This window comes from Branchiostoma belcheri, unplaced genomic scaffold (assembly GCF_001625305.1).
Source record: "Branchiostoma belcheri isolate BF01 breed outbred unplaced genomic scaffold, Haploidv18h27 scaffold2, whole genome shotgun sequence".
Lineage (NCBI taxonomy): Eukaryota > Metazoa > Chordata > Leptocardii > Amphioxiformes > Branchiostomatidae > Branchiostoma > Branchiostoma belcheri.
The window spans coordinates 783,607-806,928 of NW_017803490.1; the positions used below are offsets into that span (position 1 = coordinate 783,607).

General features: G+C 40.9%; 3 protein-coding genes across 3 annotated transcripts; 2 read left to right on the forward strand and 1 right to left on the reverse strand.

Moving 5' to 3' along the window:
* Positions 1–576: 576 nt before the first annotated feature.
* On the forward strand, positions 577–10,105 carry LOC109468722 (WD40 repeat-containing protein SMU1). Its single transcript, XM_019767042.1, has 12 exons — positions 577–642; positions 1,612–1,822; positions 2,643–2,795; positions 3,412–3,562; positions 3,768–3,856; positions 4,804–4,944; positions 5,228–5,323; positions 6,040–6,167; positions 7,526–7,652; positions 8,251–8,418; positions 8,774–8,926; positions 9,905–10,105. Exons 1-12 carry the CDS (start codon positions 617–619, stop codon positions 10,001–10,003), a joined length of 1,542 nt encoding a protein of 513 aa, XP_019622601.1. The 5' UTR covers positions 577–616; the 3' UTR covers positions 10,004–10,105.
* A 1,512-nt stretch (positions 10,106–11,617) lies between these two features.
* On the forward strand, positions 11,618–14,116 carry LOC109468747 (WSC domain-containing protein 2-like). The gene is made up of 4 exons (XM_019767075.1): positions 11,618–11,740; positions 12,250–12,458; positions 12,939–13,088; positions 13,853–14,116. Exons 2-4 carry the CDS (start codon positions 12,263–12,265, stop codon positions 14,014–14,016), a joined length of 510 nt encoding a protein of 169 aa, XP_019622634.1. The 5' UTR covers positions 11,618–11,740; positions 12,250–12,262; the 3' UTR covers positions 14,017–14,116.
* A 3,104-nt stretch (positions 14,117–17,220) lies between these two features.
* Positions 17,221–22,411, reverse strand: LOC109468720 (B-cell CLL/lymphoma 6 member B protein-like). The gene is made up of 4 exons (XM_019767039.1): positions 22,110–22,411; positions 21,193–21,366; positions 19,819–20,567; positions 17,221–17,880 (listed from the first exon to the last, which is right to left on the reverse strand). The coding sequence occupies exons 1-4, from the start codon at positions 22,293–22,295 to the stop codon at positions 17,322–17,324; spliced, it is 1,668 nt and encodes a 555-aa protein (XP_019622598.1). The 5' UTR covers positions 22,296–22,411; the 3' UTR covers positions 17,221–17,321.
* Between the last annotated feature and the right edge of the window lie 911 nt (positions 22,412–23,322).

A 23,322-nucleotide genomic window follows, 5' to 3' on the forward strand; every position in this document is an offset into this window, starting at 1 on the left:
AAATTGCGTGCCGATTACACAAAGAGAACCCAGTGTTTTGACTGCGAACATGAAAAATCAGCCGATTACAACACTCCGTCCGGAGGTCCTGACCTCCTTCACGGAGTAATAAACTTATGTCACATGATAATCATACTAGGCTTTGTAACGTTGCCAAAGAACAAGCGAATAACACTCTCACGTCATTTGTGGTGTTTCGATCTTTTCCACGAGAATTCTGTGCAATGGCATTGCCTCTCTGAACGCACACAGGTCCCTGGGTTCAAAGATACTTCCTTGTTCGCTGAAGAAACTGGAAAATCGCGAATATCTCCCGTTTTTTAGGCAGACGACAAAATTCTTAGTATCTTCCAGCAGTTTGTAAACAGGGCAAAGGTCACGCCTAAGTCTCGCTCATAACCTTCATCACGTGACTGTGAAATAGAGAAAAAAAAGGTTAAAAACTGGGATTATAGATTATTTAGATCTCGAAATTGTACAAAAAATGAAACCTTAACAGACGCATAGACGTTTGTGCAGTTATTTGCAGCCAATTTTATTTAATTCCTTAAAAAATCTGAAATTTTACCAAGTCTCGTGTTTGGCGAGAGTTTACGTACAGTAAGACGCATCCAAGATGGCGCTTGAAATCGAGTCTGCCGAGTAAGTTCTCCTAAATTTATCATTTTCTGTAGTTTTTATCAAACAATAGATACTTGAATAGCTCAGTCCTGTAGAATATGATATAGTGAACATGTGTATCGAAGATATTCAGGTCTTAGAAGCTCTGATTTACTCACAATCGCCGTGGAAAATAGTGGTTCCTTGGAGACAAAGCTTGGGGAGGGGGGCAGACCAACAAGTGAACGGCGTGCAGCGCCCATGATTGAGAAACGGCTGAGTTTAACTGTTAGTATTGCTATATGTTAAGTTCTAGTGATTATGCAGGGTTCTCCTCAGAAATTCTTAGGGGAGATGCTCCTCAATTGGTTGATGAAAAATCAGCGAATTTTCCTGAAAAATTATATTATACTAAGAGAAAACCCTATTTTGAACATTTTGGGAGAGGTCCTGGAAATTTTAGGGAGAGGGCGAGCAGCACCCTTGCTTCATTGCTTGGGCTCAAAATCAAGAGGTCCCGGGTTCAAACCCCACCTTGTCACCAATCTCTTGTGCCCTTGGGAAAGGCACTTTACATGACATAATACACCCATAATACACATTGTGTCCGCACTGCGCTCGCCGTGTGGCTTCGCTGCATTAGGTCCCCCTATGCTGTGAAAAAATCCTGGTGAGAACCCTGTCTTTCCTCACTCCACTCAGGTGCAAATGAGTACCTAGCTTCGGTTAGGGACCTCCCTCGGATAGGACCTTAAATGGAGGTCCCATGTTTGGGGAGAGACACACCCCACGCACGTTAAAGAACCCACCGCACATATCGAAAAGAGTAGGGGACCTTCCCGTGTGAGTGGTTCAAACCTAATAACAGTCTGGTCACAGGTTTGACATCTTTGAAGAGGTGATAGTCAACTGTTATGTCAATCCTTCCACAAATGCGGTAAATCTTCATAAAGAAATAAATTAAAGTGTGCAGGCTGATACGTCTAACTCCTTTATTTCTGTATGTTCCAGTATTATCCGTCTGATCATGCAGTACCTGAAGGAGAACAGTTTACACCGCACACTGTCGGTACTCCAGGAGGAGACATCGGTGTCCCTCAACACTGTGGACTCCATCGACAGTTTCGTGTCGGACATCAACAACGGACACTGGGACACCGTCCTACAGGCCATCCAGTCCCTCAAACTACCCGATAAAACTCTCATAGATCTCTACGAACAGGTACAATGCTGACTGTTTTATGTTTACCGAAGGAAAACATATTGTTGATGCTCAGTTTCTTCCTCTTCTTCTCCAAACAGTGACCTCTGACCAATGACATGATTTGTTGACGTCTGTCACCATGGTAACTGGTGTTGGGTTGCATGATGTTGCATTTCCATAGTAGGGGGGATTTAGACTCCTGTCAACAAATACATGTATGTGAATGTGTTACCAGGCCTCGAAATTAATTTTTTTACTATTGTCCCAGAATTGTCCCAAACATAGATTTCAATTGTCCCGAACTGAGGATAGACTGTCCCAGCCTGCTTTTCAGTAAATAAGTTTGTATACAGTTTAAGTTTTTTTTAACAATAAGAAAACAACAACTGAATTTGTACAACTTGAAGTCCACTTTATTACTAAATGTCCTCATTTTTCCCAGACTGTAGCATAGGGAAATACATAATAGTATACACAGCAGAATGGATGGATCGCGTACCAAAATGATGTGGACGGTCTCAGAATTTTCCAATTGTCCCGAAATGTAATTTGAATTGTCCCGAGCTGAAGATTTAGTGTCATTTGACACTGGGACAATGTTGATTTCGAGTCCTGATTATGCTTAAAGGTGGCCACACCGACTTAATTTTATGGATGACATCCTCTGAAGACCCGTGCGCGCGGGCGAATAAAAAAAAAACTCCGGCGAAAAATAAAAATGTTACAAAACCACAGAGAACCGGCGAAAATCAATGCGCGTGCGGATTTCATCCATAAAATTAAGTCGGTGTGGCATAATTACTTGATGAATAAAACAAACAATTGTGTTGTTTTCCAGGTAGTACTGGAGCTGATAGAACTGCGAGAGTTGGGCGCGGCGCGGTCGTTACTTCGCCAGACGGACCCCATGATCATGATGAAGCAGCAGCAGGCGGAGCGATACGTTCACCTGGAGAACCTGCTCGCTAGGTCGTACTTCGACCCCAGAGAGGTGGGAACTACTGTCTCACATTAGCAAATTCAAATCAATATTTCATACAAATTATAATAGGCATGTATAACTGCAGAAACAAGCCCCAAGATTAGTCCTTTATTTTCTGGGTGGTACCCTAAAATCAACCCAGGTCCTTCCAGTAACCATTTTTCGTCAGGATTGAATGCCATTATGACAGTGACTAGAATGTTGACTCTGAAAAATCTGGTTTCCAAGCCCTAAAAACTTCACTGGATGCCTTTCAACTAAATTGAAGTTTTTCCTGTTTACTAGTAATTCATTTATTCATTGTTGTTGGTGGTTTGGATTATATATGTGCAAGCTAAAGATGTCTTTTAGAGTCCTTCTTTCACTGAGAAAAATAAGTAAAATATGGTTACAATTGTAGAAGTAATATACCATACTTTGAAAACTCATTCATTATACTTATATTTATAGACACCTAAGAAAAATCGATACTAGTAGTCACAAAGACATGGGTAAACTTTAATCCGTCACTGAGATCAAACATAACCCATAATGTTACAAATGCTCTACAGAAAGCATGACACAGGACACATTGTTGCTAGGCCAGTTGCTTGTTCTTGACACAGCGTGGTGTGTTTTTCGCCAGGCTTATCCTGACGGACAGACCAAGGAGCGCCGGAGAGCGGCGATCGCTCAGGCGCTGGCGGGAGAGGTGAGCGTGGTCCCGCCGTCCCGTCTCCTGGCTCTGATTGGTCAGGCTCTCAAATGGCAGCAGCACCAGGGACTGCTCCCCCCGGGTAAGCAATGGACCGGTCCTAGCTGTCAATCACAATTATCAGATCAACCAATGAGAGAATTGCAAATCAGTAGTTCGACCAATGAGAATTGTCCGTCAGATATTTGCAATTCTACATATTGACAGGGATATGGGATTGCTCTATAGAGTCTATAGGCAAAAGACAGAACGAGTAATGTATGGATTTTCTATCCTGTCTATACCAGGCACCACCATTGATGTGTTCAGAGGTAAGGCAGCTCAGAAGGAAGAGGAGGAAGAGAAATATCCCACACAAGTCACCAAGAACATCAAGGTAACATCTTCTTAACCTGCCATCTGCTAAATAAGGCCTAGAAATAATGTTTTCTTCCTGTTTTTCCATGGAGTTAAAATCCTTGGTTTTTCCAGCACTGTCTTGAAAATAAATTTCAGTTGTCCCGAAGTGAGAATGAACTGTCCTAATAAATAACCTGTTTTTCGGGAAGTATTGTACGACTCCAACTTGAATTCAACTTTATTTTGCTTACGTTCTACGACTCCCAGCTCTATGGTGCACTGTAATTGCAGAGTAGACAGGAAATTTGGGGGGCTTTTCCGAAGCCAAAAGCTAGGACGTGTGCCTGATAAACAAAAGAAGGGCTGACATTCTGATGTTGATGATTTTTCTATTGTCCCCAAAATGTCCCAAAGTGTCTTTTTCGTTGTCCCAGCCTATATTTTAGTTGACAGTGGCCATTGGGACACCGTTAATTTCGATCCCTGCTGCCTTTCCCCATAACCAATATGTGCCAAACTGCTACTTAGTAGGCTTAAGGTTAAACAAACTACTATTCACCAAACCAAAACACCAACTGAATATCCCAGTTTTACCAATATTTTACATGTTTATTTTACAAAAAAAAACTAGAGAAGTAACATTTGCGAAGCAAATGCATAATGTTTACCTTCGGACATGGTCTGCTCTGTTTTATATAAAATTCTTACTCAAACACATTCACATACATGTACTACTACTAGTATATTTTCTGACAGGAGCAGAGCAGACCATGAAATTGCAACATTATGTAACCCAACACCAGTCACCATGGTGACAGACATCAACAAATCATGTCATTGGTCAGGTCATAGGTCACTGGAGAAGAAGAAGAAGAGGAAGAAACTGAGTAAAAACAGTATGTTTAAATATTACATCTGGAGACAAAGTGATTCTGACAATACACCAAATAATTGATATTGACAATTTCGTTGTTTTCCTTCCAGTTTGGTCAGAAGTCCCACGTGGAGTGTGCCAGGTTCTCCCCGGACGGACAGTACCTCATCACAGGCAGTGTGGACGGCTTCATTGAAGTCTGGAACTTCACCACGGGCAAGATCAGGAAAGATCTCAAGTACCAGGCACAGGTCAGAATCCATCCTGCTCTCCTATTGGTTCATGAGTATGATACGCATATTCATGAGGTGTGGAACACCAATCACAATCTTTGTCCTACTCCCCCAACACCAAGTGCAATTCAGATTGTACCCTGTTTTGCAATTGGTTATTGATGAATGTCTCATACATATTTATGAGGTGGTAAGCACCAATCACAGCTGTTGTTCTATGCCTTCTCTGGCTGATGAACCATATTTACTCATTCATGAGGAATGAAGTACCAATCAAAACTCTTCTTCTATCGCTCCACAGGATAACTTCATGATGATGGACGATGCAGTGCTGTGCTTATGTTTTAGTCGAGACAGCGAGATGTTGGCTTCAGGAGGACAGGACGGAAAGATCAAGGTAGAAGAAAAACATTTCCTAGTTTCCTACCATTTGCTCTAAGTTATCAAAGTAAAAAGAGAGTCTTGGTCAACAATTTTCTTAAAGGTTTCAGGTCACAAGAAAGGTTTGAGACAAAGGTAAACAAGAAATCAACAATTTCTTATCTTCAGAATCTTTTGACTTTTTTGTTTTAGTCAAATATGTAGTCTGCTTCTTGCTGATTCTGTGCCTATTCCACTGTGACTTCCTCCTTGTCTGTGGGGAACCATTTTGACCTTCCTGTCAGTCTATGGCTACACAGTTTCCCCCCTCACTTCGTGTGTGACTCTTCTTTATTCAAGTAACTACAGACACACAAGAAAACAAAAAGGTACAAAAAAACATTGAAATGAAAACTTCCTCATACAGAATAAAACAAAAACTAGAAAGGTAACATCTGCGAAGCAAAATGCATAATGTTTTCCTTCGCATATGGTCTGCTCTGTTAATTCTTACTCAAACACATTCAAATATATGGTCAGACAGGAGTATAAATCCCTCCTGCTATAATTTATAGTATAAAATTGCAACATGATGTAAACCAACACTAGTTACCATTGTGACAGACGTCTGGTCCAGGTCATTGACCTTACTGGTTTGGAGAAGAAGAAGAAGAAGAGGAAACAGAGCAAAAACAATATGTTTTCCTTTGGTAAACATAAAAAAGTGCTACAAGAACTTTTTCTTCTGTCCAGGTGTGGAAGATCCAGACAGGACAGTGTCTGCGCAGGTACGAGCGAGCTCACAGCAAAGGTGTGACCTGTGTCAGCTTCAGCAAGGACAGCAGTCAGCTGCTCAGTGCTTCATTTGACCAGACTATCAGGTAGGACAATACTACTACTAACACTGTCAAATCATTGGATTGTATGACATTGTATCATGCATAAAGTGGGTATGTCGGGCATAGTCATGTCAGTACACCAGACAAGCTATTTGGAATATTCATATCGCATGAGCGAACTCATACCTTTTAACCGTTCTTTTATTCGTAATATTTCACTGTTGTGGTGTAGGTAGTAGTATGTACAATTATTGTGGTCTATGTAGTCTTCCTAATGATTCTTTTTTTAACTTGATTATTATTGTGCAATAGTATAAACTTTTGGATTTTTAAAATTCAGGCCACACCAATTTAATTTGTTGGTTCTCGGATTCGCCTCTTCCTTTTTTTCTGATTTGCAAAAAAAAAAAATTGATTCTGGTCCTGAATCAACTGAAAAATGCTCATGTTTTGCCCCCAACAGTTGAGGAAAGTCCTTTTCTTCCTAGTTGTTACAGTTTTCCCATCTATCATTGCAGTGGTTTGATTAAAAGTTCAAAATTCAATGTTTAAATTTTAACCCAGCCTTTAATAGGATGCCTAGACCTGTTTTTATTTTAATTTTTTTTCGCCCTGTCGCTTCATATTTTTTTCTGAAAAAATCCGAGAACCAACAAATTAAATTGGTGTGGCCTCACAATTCAGTAACTTGTACTTAAAGTTTACTGGGAATGATTAATAAATAATTCTTGAGTCTTGAAATAGGTGGAGTGGAAATAGGTAGTGTAGCATAACAGCACAGTGTTAGGCACAGTGTTTGGCCTAGAACGCAGAGGTCCTTGGTTCGAATCCTGTCTTGCCACCGATCTTGTGCCCTTGGACAAAGCACTTTTCACGACTTTCCTCACTCCATCCAGGTGTAAAATGGGTACCTGACTTCAATAGGTGTAAAGTGCCTTACCTAAGAATACAACAATGTGGCCTGCCATGGATTTGAACCCAGAACCTTCAGATTATGAGCCAACAACTTTAAAGGCATCCGATGCGATTTATGGGCAGCAAAACTGGAAATGTTATGAATAAGGCAATCTTTGTGATATTGACACATACTGCTTCACATTAGCACATTTCAATCAGTATTTCATAATTTGGACATTGAAAACTGCAGAAACAAGCCCCAAGATGAGTCCTTTATTTTCTGGGTGGTACCCTAAAAATGAGCCTAGGGCCCTTCCAGTAACCATTTTCCGTCAGAATTTTGGGAATTTTTGCTCCATGAGGGTCCATGTACATTTGGACAGTGTGGTTTCAACTCAGTATGTAGATAAGTGACTAGAATATTGGCTTTGAAAAATCGGGTTTTCAAGCCCTAAAAACTGCACTGGATTCATTGTAACACGTTCTTGCTGACTTTTTTTCAGAATCCATGGGCTGAAGTCTGGGAAGACGCTGAAGGAGTTCAGAGGTCACACGTCGTTTGTAAACGAGGCCGTGTTTACACCAGACGGACATAACCTCATCAGTGCATCGTCAGACGGCACAGTTAAGGTAACATATTAACCAACTAGTTATCAAAATTAACTAAACTAGTTATCAAAACTAAACTAGTTATCAACTAAACCATATTATCCAACTAGTTATCAAAATTAACTTAACTAGTTATCAAAACTAAACTAGTTATCAACTAAACCATATTATCAAACTAGTTATCAAAATTAACTTAACTAGTTATCAAAACTAAACTAGTTATCAACTAAACCATATTCAACTAGTTATCAAAATTAACTAAACTAGTTATCAAAACTAAACTAGTTATCAACTTAACCATATTATCCAACTAGTTATCAAAATTGAATTAACTAGTTATCAAAACTAGTTATCAACTAAAACATATTAACCAACTAGTTATCAAAAGTTACTTAACTAGTTATCAAAACTAAACTAGTTATCAACTAAAAGATATTAAACAACTAGTTATTAAAACTAAACTAGTTATTATCTAAAACATAATTATTAACCAACTAGTTATCAAAATTAACTAAACTAGTTTTTAAAACTAAACTAGTTATCAGCTAGTTATCAAAATTAACTAGTTAACTGAAAGTAAATGCTGCTTGTTTGAGTTTGTTTTTGCTTGTGATTGCAGCTGTGGAATATCAAGACCACAGAGTGCATTGGCACCTTCAAGTCACTAGGGGGCACTGCTGGGGCAGACATCACAGTGAACAGTGTCCACACCTTACCCAAGAACCAGGAGCACTTTGTCGTGTGTAACCGTTCCAACACTGTCTCCATCATGAACATGCAAGGACAGGTAAGCATTTAGCTTCTTATTGAGTATTGTTTGGCCCCCTAGCAGCAGTTTTGGAACTGCAGGGGCCTGTTTTGTTAGTGAACAGTGTCCAGACTTTACCCAAAAACCAGGGACACTTTGTCGTGTGTAACCGCTCCAACACTGTCTCCATCATGAACATGCAGGGGCAGGTAAGCATCTAACAAGTGTATACTGATTAGGCCTCCTAGCAGCTATTTAGGAACTGCAGGGGCCTGGTCAGAATTGCCCTGAGGAAGGGTGACAGATGGTCACCGAAATGCTGGCTGAATATAAAAGATTTGGTGTGTAAAAAAGAGTCTCTTTACTCAACTTGCGTCTCTTATTTCTGTTTCAGATTGTGCGTAGCTTCACGTCCGGTAAGAGGGAAGGTGGAGACTTTGTGTGCTGTACGGTGTCACCGCGGGGAGAGTGGATCTACACGGTCGGAGAGGACATGGTGCTGTACTGTTTCAGTACGACTACGGGCAAACTGGAGTTCACGCTCACGGTAAGTCATCGCAATCAGTTATAGAGCATGGTCATATAGACCCCTAGCTAGTGTTACTGAAAAATCAGAGAAAGTAGAGAAGTAGACTTGGTGCTGTACTGCTTCAGTACAACTACGGGCAAACTGGAGTTCACGCTCACGGTAAGTCATCGCGATCAGTTATAGAGCATGGTTAGTGCTGTGTACCAGTTTGCTGGACCGGTTCCAGACTTGTAAAAATGTTTAGGTTCAAGTAAAAAAAAACATAAAAGCCAAGAACTGATTCCGAACTTACTACAAAAAAAACATGTCATATACGCCTTTTCTTTCCAAACCATCTAAAACCTTCCATGTATTGCAAAATCTGTGTTGGAAAATGAAGAACACAATTTGCCATAGGCATCGTTGAGTGTTGGCCTCCATGTTATGTGGCCACAGTTTTGCCCAGACAACATTGCAAGGTTGCAAACATGGAATTTTGTATATGCCATGGGTTTAGGTCCGGACTTACGGACCTAAACCTCTGGACTTGAATCCAGACCTGAACCTAAATGTGGGTTTAGGTACACAGCACTAAGCATGGTCATATAGACCCCTAGCTAGTGTTACTGAAAGATCAGAGAAAGTAGAGAAGTAGACATGGTGCTGTACTGCTTCAGCATGACTACCAAACTGGAGTTTACTCTCATGGTAACTAACTAATGGAGACTGTACTATGATGAGTAAAGAGACTCTTTTTACACAACCAAGTCTTTTATTCAGCCGACGTTTCGGTGACCGTCTGTCACCTTCCTCAGGCCTAGGGCAATTCTGACTGGTTCACATTGCATCTATAGCAGCGACATCTGTGCTGCAATGCAATGTGAACCAGTAAAAATTGCCCTGAGGAAAGTGACAGATGGTCACCGAAATGCTCCAATTTCATTGCATTGTTTTGTCCAGTGGAAAAGTTTATATTCTCTAAGCTTAATAATGTTCCACTTCTGTGTATCTGTACAGGTCCATGAGAAGGATGTGATTGGCATCTGTCACCATCCCCACCAGAATCTGATCGGCACTTACAGCGAGGATGGTCTGCTGAAACTGTGGAAACCTTAAAACACAGATTAACTACTCAACTGTAGAACAAGGCAGGGCTCGAAATTCATATTTGGGAATAGGTGCACTAGTGCACCCAACCTGAAAAATTGAGTGCACAAAAAAATTGTCGGTGCACTCACTATATAAATAAAACAAGAAGAATGTCAGCAAAAACTAATGTTTCATTTCTAAAGAAAAGTACTATAGATGTTAAGAATATCCTGTATACTACTATAGTACATTTAACATCTTGACATACACGTACGTAAACCTTAGAACATATTTGGGTGCACTGGTGCGCCCACAGAAAAAACTTAGGTGCACAGCTCCAATTTTTGGTGAACTAAAATGCACATGCACACAGTATTTCGAGCCCTGCAAGGTTAAAAAGCAAGTTTTAACTGTAAATTATAGTTTCCAACACTAGAAACTGCCCTTTCTTGTGTTGAAAATTAAGAGTTTAAACTTGCTTCATAATGACACAGATGAACTTGCAAGATAAGTTCTCGGAGCACTGACAACTGTCGCAACATTACAATGGTATGTAATGGAGCAAAATGCATGTAAGTTTATAATACATGTACCAGTACTTGAGGATAGTACAATTTTGGGATATTCTAAGGGGCAATTTAACTCGAAGTAAAGAATAAATATGGTAAATATCAATGAAAACTGCACTTGATTTCTACAAAAACGCCCACACCAAGAGTCTTGTTACTGCGAGCTCACTAGTATGTAAATGTATGCAGAATACTTGGAGGACTTAGTACATGTACTAGTACATTGTGTATTCTTTGTGATCTTTTTTTGGATCATGGACCAATTTTTTGACTCTGTTACACTTGTATTTACTAGTTTTAGAATGTGTTTCTTAAACGTACATGTATAAATAATAGATGAAAGTTGCTACAATCACTGATTTTGTCTTTCTTTTGTGTTTTCTTGGCATTTTCCATGCATGCATGGTGTCCTCATTGACATCGACATGGAACTGCATTCATCAAATCATCATTTGATGATGAACAAACATCATCAAATAGAAAGATGAAATTGTGAATAAAATCTGTGTTTTTCTAGAAAAAAAAATTGTCAGACACGGAGCTAATTTGCAGACAGATGTCAAACTGTTGTTGGTGGCTGCGGATTCTAAACCAAGATCTTTTTTTGGGGGGGGGTCGTGTTGTTTACTATCCTGATCATTATAAACTGTTTAAAACCTAAGCTTAAGAGTGGATAGTTAGCGCATTAGATATGCTTCATTCACATACATGTAGTAGGACCGGTCGACCAGGTTCGATACATATCTAGGCATATCAAAAGGCCCTTTATTCGGCTGGATCCGGACAATTCTATCCTAGTGGGAAAGAGTCCGGCGCAACGGAACATCGGGGCATTTCAAATACAATGTATGGGCATAAATTGTATGCAAGACCATCCAGAGGTAAACATATTGCATTTGCTTGCAAATGTTACCTTTCTAGTTTACATTAAATTTCGCAAGACTAAAGTTGTCTACTAAATAGGTGATGGACATTTCGATTGGTCCTAGGAGATCAGGCGATATCTTGACACGCCCACGGAGAACAAAAAGATTGTATCAGATAACAAAGAATAGACAACTTTTGACATTTAATTTAGCATAATTACAGGTGTTGCACAGGTATATCTAGTCCTGTTCCCATCGGCATTTCTTCAGTCCACCATCTGCAGGCCTGAGAAGAAGATATCTGCATTCTGAGATCGTCCAAAAACTCAGTAAGTAACAACACATGAGTCCAACTTTGGCGTTTTTATGTTATATGTAACGTTAACAGTGTGGGGTTTACTTTTAGCCGAGTGGTTAGAGTTTCGGAGTCTGAAGCTGGTGCTCGGGAGGTCGTGGGTTCGAACCCCGGCCCGGGACCAGGAGTTTTTATCTGTTTCTACTCGCTCCTCCTGTTTCTTACTGTGGTTCCCACACCGGCCCTGGGAGTTCTGGCAAAGAGTGCCGCTCCAGGGATGCCGAATTCGGAAGATTCGAGGACAAATCTTGAAAAGAAAAGGGGCAGTAGTGTAACAGTGGAGGGTTTAAGGCACTACTAACTGACCCGGCCGATGGGTCTAGACCTTTTATCTGTTTCTACTCGCTCCTCCTACATATATACCAGTATATTGTTCAACTGATCAGACCCATATTTGTCTTTCAAAGTTACATACTTTTCTTTTCTACATGATCCAAATGTACGACACGATCGTAACCGTTTTTTTCTCTTCTTTTCGTGTAGCTGAAACGGCACCATGAAGGTTTCTACTTGCGCGCTGCTTGTTGTGGTACTGCTGGTTGTGGCGACTGAGGGGCAAGAGATCGGGGACTATGTAGGCTGCTATGTGAAGAATTACGGAGATGTTGTCTTCCCGTACACTTTGATCGACCGAGGCATGAGCAATGCCATGTGTGCTCAGCACTGCAGCATCAAGGGCTACACTTACTCAGGTAAAAATTGCACCCTACATATTTACCTTCCCCATTGACATGTGAACATATCTGAAAAAGCGGAAGGATTTTTGGTTGACAGAAGAGGGGGCAGACAGAGTGCAGAGACAGTAGGACATGGTATATTTAATGGACATGGTACAGTGACCAAATAGGGCAAGAACGCTATATATATACATTTTAAGATGCTACCAAATGTTACATTTTGGGAGGGGGGACAAGGCCCCTGGCTCTTCTTCTTCTCCAAACAGTGACCTCTGACCTGACTGAACCAGACTGTCTCTCACCATGGTAACTGGAGTTGGGTTACATCATGTTGCAATTTTATAGTAGGAGGGATTTCGACTCCTGTCATCATATAATGTGTTTGAGTAAGAATTAACAGAGCAGACTATATATGCGAAGGTAAACATTATGCTTTGCAAATGTTACTAATTTCTAGTTTTAAAACAGCATTTCTATTGTTTTTTTCTTTCTTAGCGACCAAAAGTGTTCGATGCGGTTGTGGTACTGAGGAACACCTGGTAGAAATGATGAAAGCAGAAGAATCAGACTGCACCAACAACTGTAAGTCTGGCGGCGGTATCTGTGGAGGGTACGCAAGGCTGTCAGTCTACAAAACCAAAAAAGGTAAGGACTTCTCGAAATTTAAACGTTACTCTCCAAGCAGAGGCTTGGGTTTTGGCTTATTTTTAGCATGCTTCTATGCCTTTTTATCGGGCTTTCTTTTTTGTACTGGTGTATTTTTGTGCATAAAATAAAGCCCGGTAAAAAAAATAAGCCAAAATCTGAACCTCTGCTTGGAGAATACCGAAACGTCACAGTAGAAGTCGTCACAGTTTTTACCCTGGGTGCCAAACTAGTATCGGGCCGTTAGCCGTTTTCCTTCGGCAGCCAAGAACCCTTCGCCCGCCTACTAGTTGAGCCCGAGGGGTTTGTCCGGCCCTATTACTAGTAATAGTCCCTCGGGCTCAACCCCGTAGCGGTAATTTAGACTAGGCGGGCGAAGGGTTCTTGGCTGCCGAAGGCAAACGGCTAACGGCCCGATACCAATTTGGCTTCCAGGGTACACAGTTTTATGCATTGAACTATCTTTCGACTCGGTAACTAAAACGACAGCACAGTTCGCACACTTTTCACATTAGTTATAAATTGTGCTGTAACTAGACGTTTGACCTACATGTACCCTGGTAACTATATGTAAGATGTACTAGTATTTACGCTTGATGTTTAGTAATTAGGATGTTAATTTTCATTCCATTTCCTTTCCTTTCTTTCTTTTGGTACTATAACCCGTTGCCGCCATACACTGTACCATGTGCAATTACATATGTGCAATGAAGTTTTCTTCTATGTAAGATGGCAAAACTTGACCACCTTTCCCTTTGCCTTAGATAAGCGAGAGTTGAGCGAGCTCTTGGGCGACCTGACCAGCACCCTGGAGAAACTGGACAGTGCCTACAAGCGTGAGATGTTCGGGACGGAAGATTTTGAAGAGGAAATGAGAGAGATGGAAGAAATGGAAGCCGCCGATATGGCTGAAAATGAAGAGTACTAGTATCTTCAGCCATGTGAAACTTGTTACTAGGGCCACACCAATTTAATTTCTTGGTTAACAGATCCGCCCGCTTCATTTTTTTCTGATGTGCAAATAAAAATTAAAAATTCAGAATCAACTGCAAAATGCTCATATTTTGTCCTGAACAGTTGAAAACAGTCATTTTCTTACTACTTGTTACAGTCATTCCATCTTTCAATGCAGTGGTATCATTAAAAGTTCTAAAATCAATGTTTAAATTTTGAACCAGCCTGGTGTGTTGACTTCATGGCTCCTATCGTACCATTTTGGGCCATAATAGGATGCCTAGGCCTGTTTTTATTTTTTTTTCGCTCGCCCGCTCCATTATTTTTCTTGAAAAATCCGTTAACCAAGAAATTAAATTGGTGTGGCCTAAACACACCTTAAATTTACCTTAGCTGCATGCTAAGACATGTTTTCTTTAACTTTTTGTAACACAGAAGGGATTGAGTTGTCTTATGCCCCTGGGGCTTATAGGTACTAACAAAAGGGCTCACATAAAATTGCATTTTTTCAACTTCTAGGGTTTATACATGGGTTGAGTATACTACTGGTATGTTTGGGAAATAAAGAATGTTACAGGTAGAGTTTGCACGTTTTTAACATCATGTTATTATGAATTTTACACAGAGTTAAAGATCTATTTGTGGCAAGATGAAGAATAGTATGCCTAAGCTGACTTCTTACCACCTTTTGTATAAGTACAGTACGTTACTTTGTTGTTTTATTTCTTTGATACACAGCTAGTTTCCATAGTGTCAGACTTTACAAAAATCCATACCTGCTTGATGTTTTTGTAACATTTTCATTTGTGGAAGGTACAATTAAACTGGAGATTGGTTCAGACACAAGAGTTGTCAATTTCAATTTATTTATTTAACCAGTAATTACAGCTCATGCCATTTTGGCCTGCTTTTCAGGTAATCCTGGATACAAATAAAAATACACACAACAAATACACAGTACATAAACAATTACTAAATACAACATCCTAAACATCAACTGGTCATGATCTTAAGTTCTTGATCTGAAAGTTATGTCAGCAGCTGTTGATTGGGCAGTGAGTAGTAATCTCTAAGCAGATTTTTTGGTGGTCGCAAAAGACAGACCGTATATTGTCTGGCCAATGGATAATATCTGGCTGATGGATCGATAATGCCTGGCCAATTTGATATCTTGATACTGTGTTTTGCAGCCACTGAAAGCAGATAGAATGCCTACCAAAAAAAAAACAGAATCACTACTTACCCAGAACCCTAATTATTCTGAGCCTGAGGTTGAAAACACTACATTTTCCCTGCATTAATTAGCTGCATGTTTTCTTTACAATTTTCACAGGAGGCAGTTACTTATCTTAGGGCCCCAGGGCATACATTAACTCATAATGGGGCTTCTAGGGTTTAGTCATGCGTTTGATCTGACCTAGTTGTATTTTAGGGAAACAAAGAATAAAATACAGAAAACAGGGACTGTGTTCAACTTGTTTTTTTTAAAGGCCACACCAAGTAAATTTTATGGATGACGTCCTTTGGAGACCCTATATCTAATGCGAGAGGGCGAGAAAAAAACAAGAAGGGCCCTAAAAAACAAGATGCCTAGATTAGAAATATACTAAGTGACGACAAATGTTAGGACACAAATTGAATGAGGTGACACAGATTAACTAGCAAGAAGTCTTTTATTCATCATCAAAACAGCAATAAATCAGGTGAAACGGCAGTTGTCGTCCTGTCCTGTTTCTTTCACATTTTTGCAGGCCTGCAGAAACAAAGCATGTGCTCTTTACCCATTTCGCGTTACGGGTTTCACCTCAATCTAACGATTTGCGGCACTGTCGTGACTCTTTGGTCATAGTTACAGGAAGCGGAATTTCTTGTTTTTTTTTTCTAGGAACAGGCCAAAATCAATGCGCGCGAGGACGTCATCCATAAAATTTACTTGGTGTGGCCAAATCCCATATCCCTTAATCAATTACAGAGTCTCAACCGTGCTTTATTCGTTCACACTCTTCTCACAGAGTTATTTCTTTGCAGCCTCCATAGCATGCCAAAACCAGGGGGTTTTGTGGGTCTTTGGGAGCCTTTATGTGCTATTTTCTGATTGCATATTAGACAACATAGCCGGCCTGGTTGAATTACCCCCGTTTTTAGAACTGGGCTAATCAGAAAGCTACCGGTAGTCATTATATGGGAATGCGCCCCAGGCTAGGCTTTTTTCAAAATGGTTTGTTTGTGAGAACCGCTCAATCTTAAAGATCAGCAACACCTAGAAAAACACAATGCAACATGTAATTATAGACTACCACTGGACTACTGATCAATTAGCAGGACCAATTATTGCTCATCTACATAAGTTCAGTTTGAAAGAGTTTTAATTCAAACTTTATTCGCAGGAAGGCACAACCGTACCCAAATTTGTGCCCAAGGGCTAATTGCAGGAACAGAGGAAACATTTGGTATAAAAACAGACAACTAGTACACATAGAACTACTGATAACTACTAACAAGGAGGTTTTACCTCCTTGGTTTGACTTCTTTTTTGAAGACAGAGGAAGAAAAAGGATCCCACTTTTTCTGTAATTTGTGGGTTTTCGGATGTTAAGAGAAGAGTAGTTTTCATTTGTATATGTGTGAAAGTTTGGGTAGAATTTGGAGGTTATGTCAAAGAGATCATTTCATTCATTGCTATAGAGGGTACAATTTGAGATAAAATGCGTTTCGTCTTCCACCGTATTCAACGTACAATGTTTGCAAAATTCCTATGAATATGTTTAGTCATGCGTTCGATCTGAGACATAGTTGTATTCAAGGGAAACAAACAATAGAATACAGAGTATTTTTTAAAAATCCTGTACACTTTTATCAATTGCAGAGTCTCAACAGTGCTTTATTCATTCACAATCTTCTCACAGAGACAGTGTGCAAAATACTTTCTTGGACCAGGTTGCCCATGCAGTGGGCTACATACGGCAAAAATTAGGTTGCCCATCAGAATTTTAGGTTGCCCCACCTATAAGTTACTACTTTTCTTCAAATTAAGTAATGTTACATACATAAGCCTTTGACAATATTTCTAACAGCCTTTAGACAACTGATACTAGTAATAGCCATACCTAAAATTAAAAAGCATCTGCCGGATACAGCAGTGCAAGCCAAGTGGGCATGATTTGGGGGGGGGGATTCTTGAAATTCAGGAAGCACACTGGGCTACCTAGGTTCAAAAATAGGTTGCTCCATGTAAAATTTGGTTGCAACAGGGCAACCAGGTATCTTGCACACTGAGAGTTATTTCTTTACATGTTGGAGTCGCATATGTCTCTGTAAATTCTTCTTACTCCAACTACCATAACTACACTGTTTACACGTGTGGGGCTTCTCCAGATTGCATATGTGAACGTTCATGTGTTTTTCTAGGGAGTGCTTGTAGTTTGTCCTGAACCCACACTCCCCACACATGTAGGGTTTCTCACTAACATGCTGGCTCATGTGCGTGTTCAAGTTGTGCTTCCGAACGGTGGAGTAGTCGCATATTCCACACTTGTACTGTTTTTCGCCCGTGTGTTGGTGAGATGTGTGCAGCTCTAAATCTCTTTTACTAACTGCTGAGTACTCGCAGTGATTGCACTTGTAAGGTTTTTCTCTAGTGTGTACGAACATGTGCTTCTTCAAGGCACTGCGAAATGCAGCCAAGTGGCCACAGATTTTGCACTTGAAGGCTTTATCGAACACATGCTGTACGGTGTGTGCATCAAGGTCCTTTTTCTCGACTGTGGTGAAGTCACAGTGTTGGCACTGAAAAGGCTTGGCTGTGTCGGCTGGTTGTGGTGTAGGTCTGTCCATCTTACTGTAAAGAGAGTTGTAAGAACATCAGGTTATATTCATCAAACTACAATGTAAGGCCACAGCAAGTAATTTTTATGGATCAGGGCACGCATTGATTTTCGCCCGATTTTGGGAAAAAAAAATTGTTGCCTTCTGACAGTGGTCAACATGCCGAAAATGGGCAAAGATGTCTGTTGCCATGCCGGAAGGTGGATGGAAGATAACTATAAAGAGAGGAGACAAGAAAAGGCTCTTATTTAATGTTTTGTTTGTTTACTTTGATGCAGTGATATGTGATGTTGGCTGTGTATATGTGATGTTCCTACTGAATCAAAACCATTTGTACAATGATTGAGTCAAAATTTGAAAATGTATATAGGAACCTTGTTTTTTTTTGCCCACTCGCTTTAGATTTGGAGTCTGCGGAAAATGTCATCCATAAAATTTACTTGCTGTGGCCTAATTCACCCAACAACAGTTACATTCTACATGCAAGACAGCTGCCACAATGGCCAATACTCATCTAAAGAGCACAGAATGTACTTTGCATAGCACTTTGTGGCAGGATGTCTCGTGTAAGGTCATATTTGTGTGTTAAAGGATGATATCTCGTCTATTGTTCACAAATGTTGTGTCAGAAAAGATATTGTCTGCATTTGGAATGGGACATGGGACTGACATGTGTGTTTTTATGTTAAAGCAAATTATCGAGTACTACAGGGGCTTAGGGTCCCCTGTCTTTGTGTGCTTTATGGATGCCTCTAAGGCCTTTGATCGCGTAAACCATTGGACACTGTTTAGAAAGTTGATCGACAGAAATGTTCCGCTATATCTAGTTCGATTCTTGGTTTCCTGGTATACGAATCAAAGAATGTTTGTGAGATGGGGTACAGTCCTTTCACCGAGCTTCTCCGTTACTAACGGAGTACGACAGGGTAGTTTACTGTCCCCATATCTTTTTAATGTATACATAGATGATTTGAGTGTAAGCTTAAACAATGCCAAGGTGGGCTGTTATGTAGGTGGGTCCATCACCAACCACCTGTTTTATGCCGACGACTTATGTCTGATTTGCCCTAGCATTAAATCTCTACAGAGATTGGTTGGGATTTGTGAAGTGGTTGGCCATGGTAATGACATATTGTTTAATACTAATAAGACTTTCTGTATGTATTTCCCATGTACTCGTTTGCCACTTCAGCTTCCATTGCCACCTGTAAGTCTATACGGTACCAACCTGAAGTACGTAAACTCATTTGTCTATTTGGGTATACATCTAAACACCACATTAAGTGACGATGATTGTGTACTTGCTATGCTGAAGAGTCTGTATAGTCGTGCAAACAGTATCAACCGCAAATTTTTCTGTAATGCTCTCCATCTGTTAAGAGACACCTGTTTATGACGTATTGCGCCCAGCTATATGGCGCTCAGCTATGGAGCTCTGTAAGCTCTGGTGTTTTGTATAAGTGCAGAGTGGCTTATAACAATTGTTTTAGAATCATAATGAATCTGCCTCGGCGTTGCAGCGCGAGTGAAATGTTTGTCTGTAACTATATTGACACTTTTGAAACCAGGAGGAGGAGAATTTGTTATTCTTTTCTAAAAAGGTTATTTTCCTCCAATAACGCAACAATCTGTCGCTTAATTCATTCCGATGCCTTCTACAGGAATTCATTCTTTCGGAAGACCTACCATTTGTTATGCTTTTAGGTTTCTTCCTTTTTTACTTGTATGTCTGTAGTGTTTTTGTATTATTTTAATGATGTATTGTACATGTTATATGGGTTTTTTACCTGAAATAAAGAATGAATAAAGAATGAATTTGGGAAAAAATTCTGATGCAAATATGGGCTTTACACAGGAACTGTATGTTATGATGACTTGCTACTCTACAGCTTCTTTGCTTTTGGATGTGGACGCCAGATAAACTTGAATTTGTAAAACTTAAGGCACTTACATTGCTAGAACAGAGATTTTGGGTCCAACTGGAAACAAAACGCAGTCTGAGTTAGTGTCCATGGGCTGTGGTTCAAGTGTTATGATTGGTTCATTCTTTGTTTGAAGTATTCTGATTGGCTCAGACTGTTGATCCAGACTGTTGATTGGCCCAGGCAGTGGTTCAGGTTTGCAGATTGTTTCAGTCTGTGGTTTGAGCTTGCTGATTGGTCCAGCTTGTGGTTCAGGTGTTTTGATTGGCTCAGACTGTTGAACAATGATGCTGATTGGTCCAGTCTGCGACTCAGGTGTTCTGATTGGGTCAGACTTTTGATCGAGATAGCTGATTGGTCCAGTCTGTGGTTCAGGTGTAGTACTGATTGGTCTGGCCTGTGGTTTAAGTCTTTTGATGACTGGTCCAGTGCGTATTTCAAGCCTGCTGATTGGTCCAGACTGTGCTGTCAGCATGCTGCTTGGCCGAGTCTGTGTTTCAGGCATGCTGATTGGTCCAGTGACTCCAGTCTGTGTTTCAGGTCTGCTTATTGGTCCAATCATTGTTTCAGGTGTGCTGATTGGTCCAGTCTGTGCTTCAGGTGTGCTGATTGGTCCAGTCCGTGCTTCAGGTGTGCTGATTGGTCCAGTCCGTGCTTCAGGTGTGCTGATTGGTCCAGACTGTGTTTCGGGTGTGCTGATTGGTCCAGGCTGTAATTCATATGTGCTGCAAGGCTCAGAGAGTTGAGGATCCATGGGCTGGTCTGTCTCTTGCATGAGCTGAAAGAACAAATAAATGACTTAATGATGATGGGGGAATATGATTTGTGATAAATAAATAAATGAAGGAAATGAGCCCTGCAAGTCCAGCCCCACTTGTGGGGGCCCGCAAGCCCTTTTCCGTAGTCGAGCGTAATTAGCCGTTTTAATTCAACGTAGAGCGTAGACGGACCACTCTAATATTTTTGCGTAGAGCATATTCGGCGCTTTAATTCTACGTAATGCATTGTAGCCATTTGGAATTTATATTGTAGCCACTTGTAAAGCGTAATCGAGAGGTTTCCGAATTCAGCGTAGAGCGTTGTCGAGACCCCCCCTTGCAGGCCCTCACTTCTCTGTTTCTAATCAAGCTAAGAGTGGCTTAAGGAGAGACCACATGTGGTCGGATGAAAACACATTTTATTTTGACCAGAACATTATGATGCCTTAATACAATTTCTACAGAAGCACTATGCTATGCTCTAGCCTTGCATTTCGGGAAGATATATCATTAAAAGCTTGGAGACCATCATCATTTGGAGACCATAGTGTAATAAAATGTCATTGATAAATTTTGCTGCCAAAAAACGAAACTAAGCATCATAATTTTGTATAAACACTGTTATTTGTAAACATGTTTGTTTACCTGTTTTCCAGTCAGCTTTTCACTTTGGCGATCCGGTGTCTTCCCTGAGTTCTTCTCTCCAAATATGGTGGGTACGGCATCCTCCAAAAGCACTTTAGGGGGGACTTTGTACGCTACAAGTTTTGTCCTGGGGTTGTCGACACAGCAACTCGACGAGAAGTGTTCAGAACAAACCTTAGGGAATAGAGAAAGAAGCAAGGTCAGAAGACATTGTCACACTAGCTGGAATGAGAGGAGATCTAGAAGCAGAATTGTGAACAGCATGATCTGCATCTGTATCTGTAAATAGCCGGTATAATAGCCGGTATAATCACCCTTCGGCATATTAAACACACCAGCTTCTGTATCTGTATAGCCGGTATAACCGCCCTTTGGCGTAACACACCATCTTCTGTATCTGTATAGCCGGCATAACCGCCTTTCGGCGTAATACACCAGCTTTGCAGGCATGCGGCACGGCGGCAGCTAGCTATATCACACCGAACAACTTGTTACTAACACCCACCCCTTGAACATCTAACTCTAAACATTCTTTAAAGCTATCTAATAATAATGTCCCTACTGTACTTGGTGACAGTGAGTTCCACTCTACGATAGTTCTAGGAAAGAATGAATTCTTGAACACCTTAATTCTTGGTTGGTAACTCTGGTACTTAAAGGCATGGCTATTTCTTGTTCTCTTCTGGGCTGGTTTGATGGTGGACATGGTGGGCATGATGCGTACAGAGCAGAGCAGTCTCAAATTAGAGGCTACAGCAAGGTTTGAGAAGGAGGACTAAAATTATAAACATTTCCAAAACTAACATGTGCAAAGCACCAGAGCAGTCCGTATACAAAGCACCAAGCAGAGAGGGGCGCCAAGAGTCCACGTCTAGCGGAAAAAAATCACAAACAAGACAACAAAAACAACAACAAACCTGGGGCCGGGTAGGCTGGTTGTTGAACAGACGGATCCTTTCTACAGTCCACGGCGCACGGAGGTAAGGTTCAACCGCTGTTAACCATTTCTGTAGTCTGCCTTCATCCTGTGGAAACTTGTGGTAGCTTATTCCTTGTCCCTTCGTCTTTGAGTTGTAGTTTTTGCAGACAACACAGGACGGCATGACGGCGACAGCTCGACCTAACTGCCCCCCTCCCCACTTCCGGGATTTGACTCGAAGCACGAAGAGACTTGGCGAAACACTTTTATCTGATGCGCTAGGGTTAAATATCGCTATTGACACCCGTTGAACGCAAAGTAGGAGAGACTAGAGCGCGTATATGCCCTAAAAAACACAGCGAAGGCAAATTCGTATAATGCACCAAGATGGCTGACTTTGTAACAGTGACGTCAGAAGTACCCGGATGTAAAAAGAGCCCACACAACAACATTTGGTCGGTCGAGATAAAATGTGGAGTACGTAACGTAATAAAAAAAGAGAATTCGAAAATCTACACTAGTAGATAACATACAGTGTACATAGAAACGTATGGGGTGTCATATTTAATAACATCTTTGAACAATATTGAATTGGTATCACAATGGTGTTCCCACCTGCCTTTTCGGTGTTCACTCACACACACACACACACACACACACACACACACACACACACACACACACACACACACACACACACACACACACACACACACACACACACACACACACACACAAATGCATGCCTGTCCTTGGTGCTGAAAGCTATCACCATACACACACAAATACATGCCTGTCCTTGGTGCTGAAAGCTATCACCACACACACACAAATACATGCCTGTCCTTGGTGCTGAAAGCTATCACCACACACACACAAATACATATGCCTGTCCTTGGTGCTGAAAGCTATCATCACACACACACACACACACACACACACACACACACACACACACACACACACACACACACACATCACCACACTCCATATATGGCAAGCACCTCCATTTATGGTAAAGGGGAGACCGGAAAACTGGGACCCTACGTTGTCTGTGACACCTGCATTCCATACATGGTAAAGGGGAGACCGGGAAACGGGGACCCAACGTTGTCTGTGACACCCACATTCTGTGACTGCATGTCTAACATAAATCGCTAGAGGCCCTCACTGACCTGTGTAATTGCGGTCCAAAACAGGTCCCACTGTGA

Bases quoted from the DNA above. Each gene is read 5' to 3' on its own strand.
- LOC109468722 (XM_019767042.1), top strand. From the start codon at position 617: ATGGCGCTTGAAATCGAGTCTGCCGA. The intron at 5,324-6,039 runs GTAGAAGAAAAA...TCTTCTGTCCAG, and splicing joins GACAGGACGGAAAGATCAAG to GTGTGGAAGATCCAGACAGG. The intron at 6,168-7,525 runs GTAGGACAATAC...ACTTTTTTTCAG, and splicing joins TCATTTGACCAGACTATCAG to AATCCATGGGCTGAAGTCTG.
- LOC109468747 (XM_019767075.1), top strand. From the start codon at position 12,263: ATGAAGGTTTCTACTTGCGCGCTGCTTGTTGTGGTACTGCTGGTTGTG. The intron at 12,459-12,938 runs GTAAAAATTGCA...TTTCTTTCTTAG, and splicing joins CAAGGGCTACACTTACTCAG to CGACCAAAAGTGTTCGATGC. The intron at 13,089-13,852 runs GTAAGGACTTCT...CCTTTGCCTTAG, and splicing joins AGTCTACAAAACCAAAAAAG to ATAAGCGAGAGTTGAGCGAG.
- LOC109468720 (XM_019767039.1), bottom strand. From the start codon at position 22,295: ATGCCGTCCTGTGTTGTCTGCAAAAACTACAACTCAAAGACGAAGGGA. The intron at 21,367-22,109 runs GTTTGTTGTTGT...CTATTCCCTAAG, and splicing joins ACCAGCCTACCCGGCCCCAG to GTTTGTTCTGAACACTTCTC. The intron at 20,568-21,192 runs GTAAACAAACAT...TTGTTCTTTCAG, and splicing joins AAAAGCTGACTGGAAAACAG to CTCATGCAAGAGACAGACCA.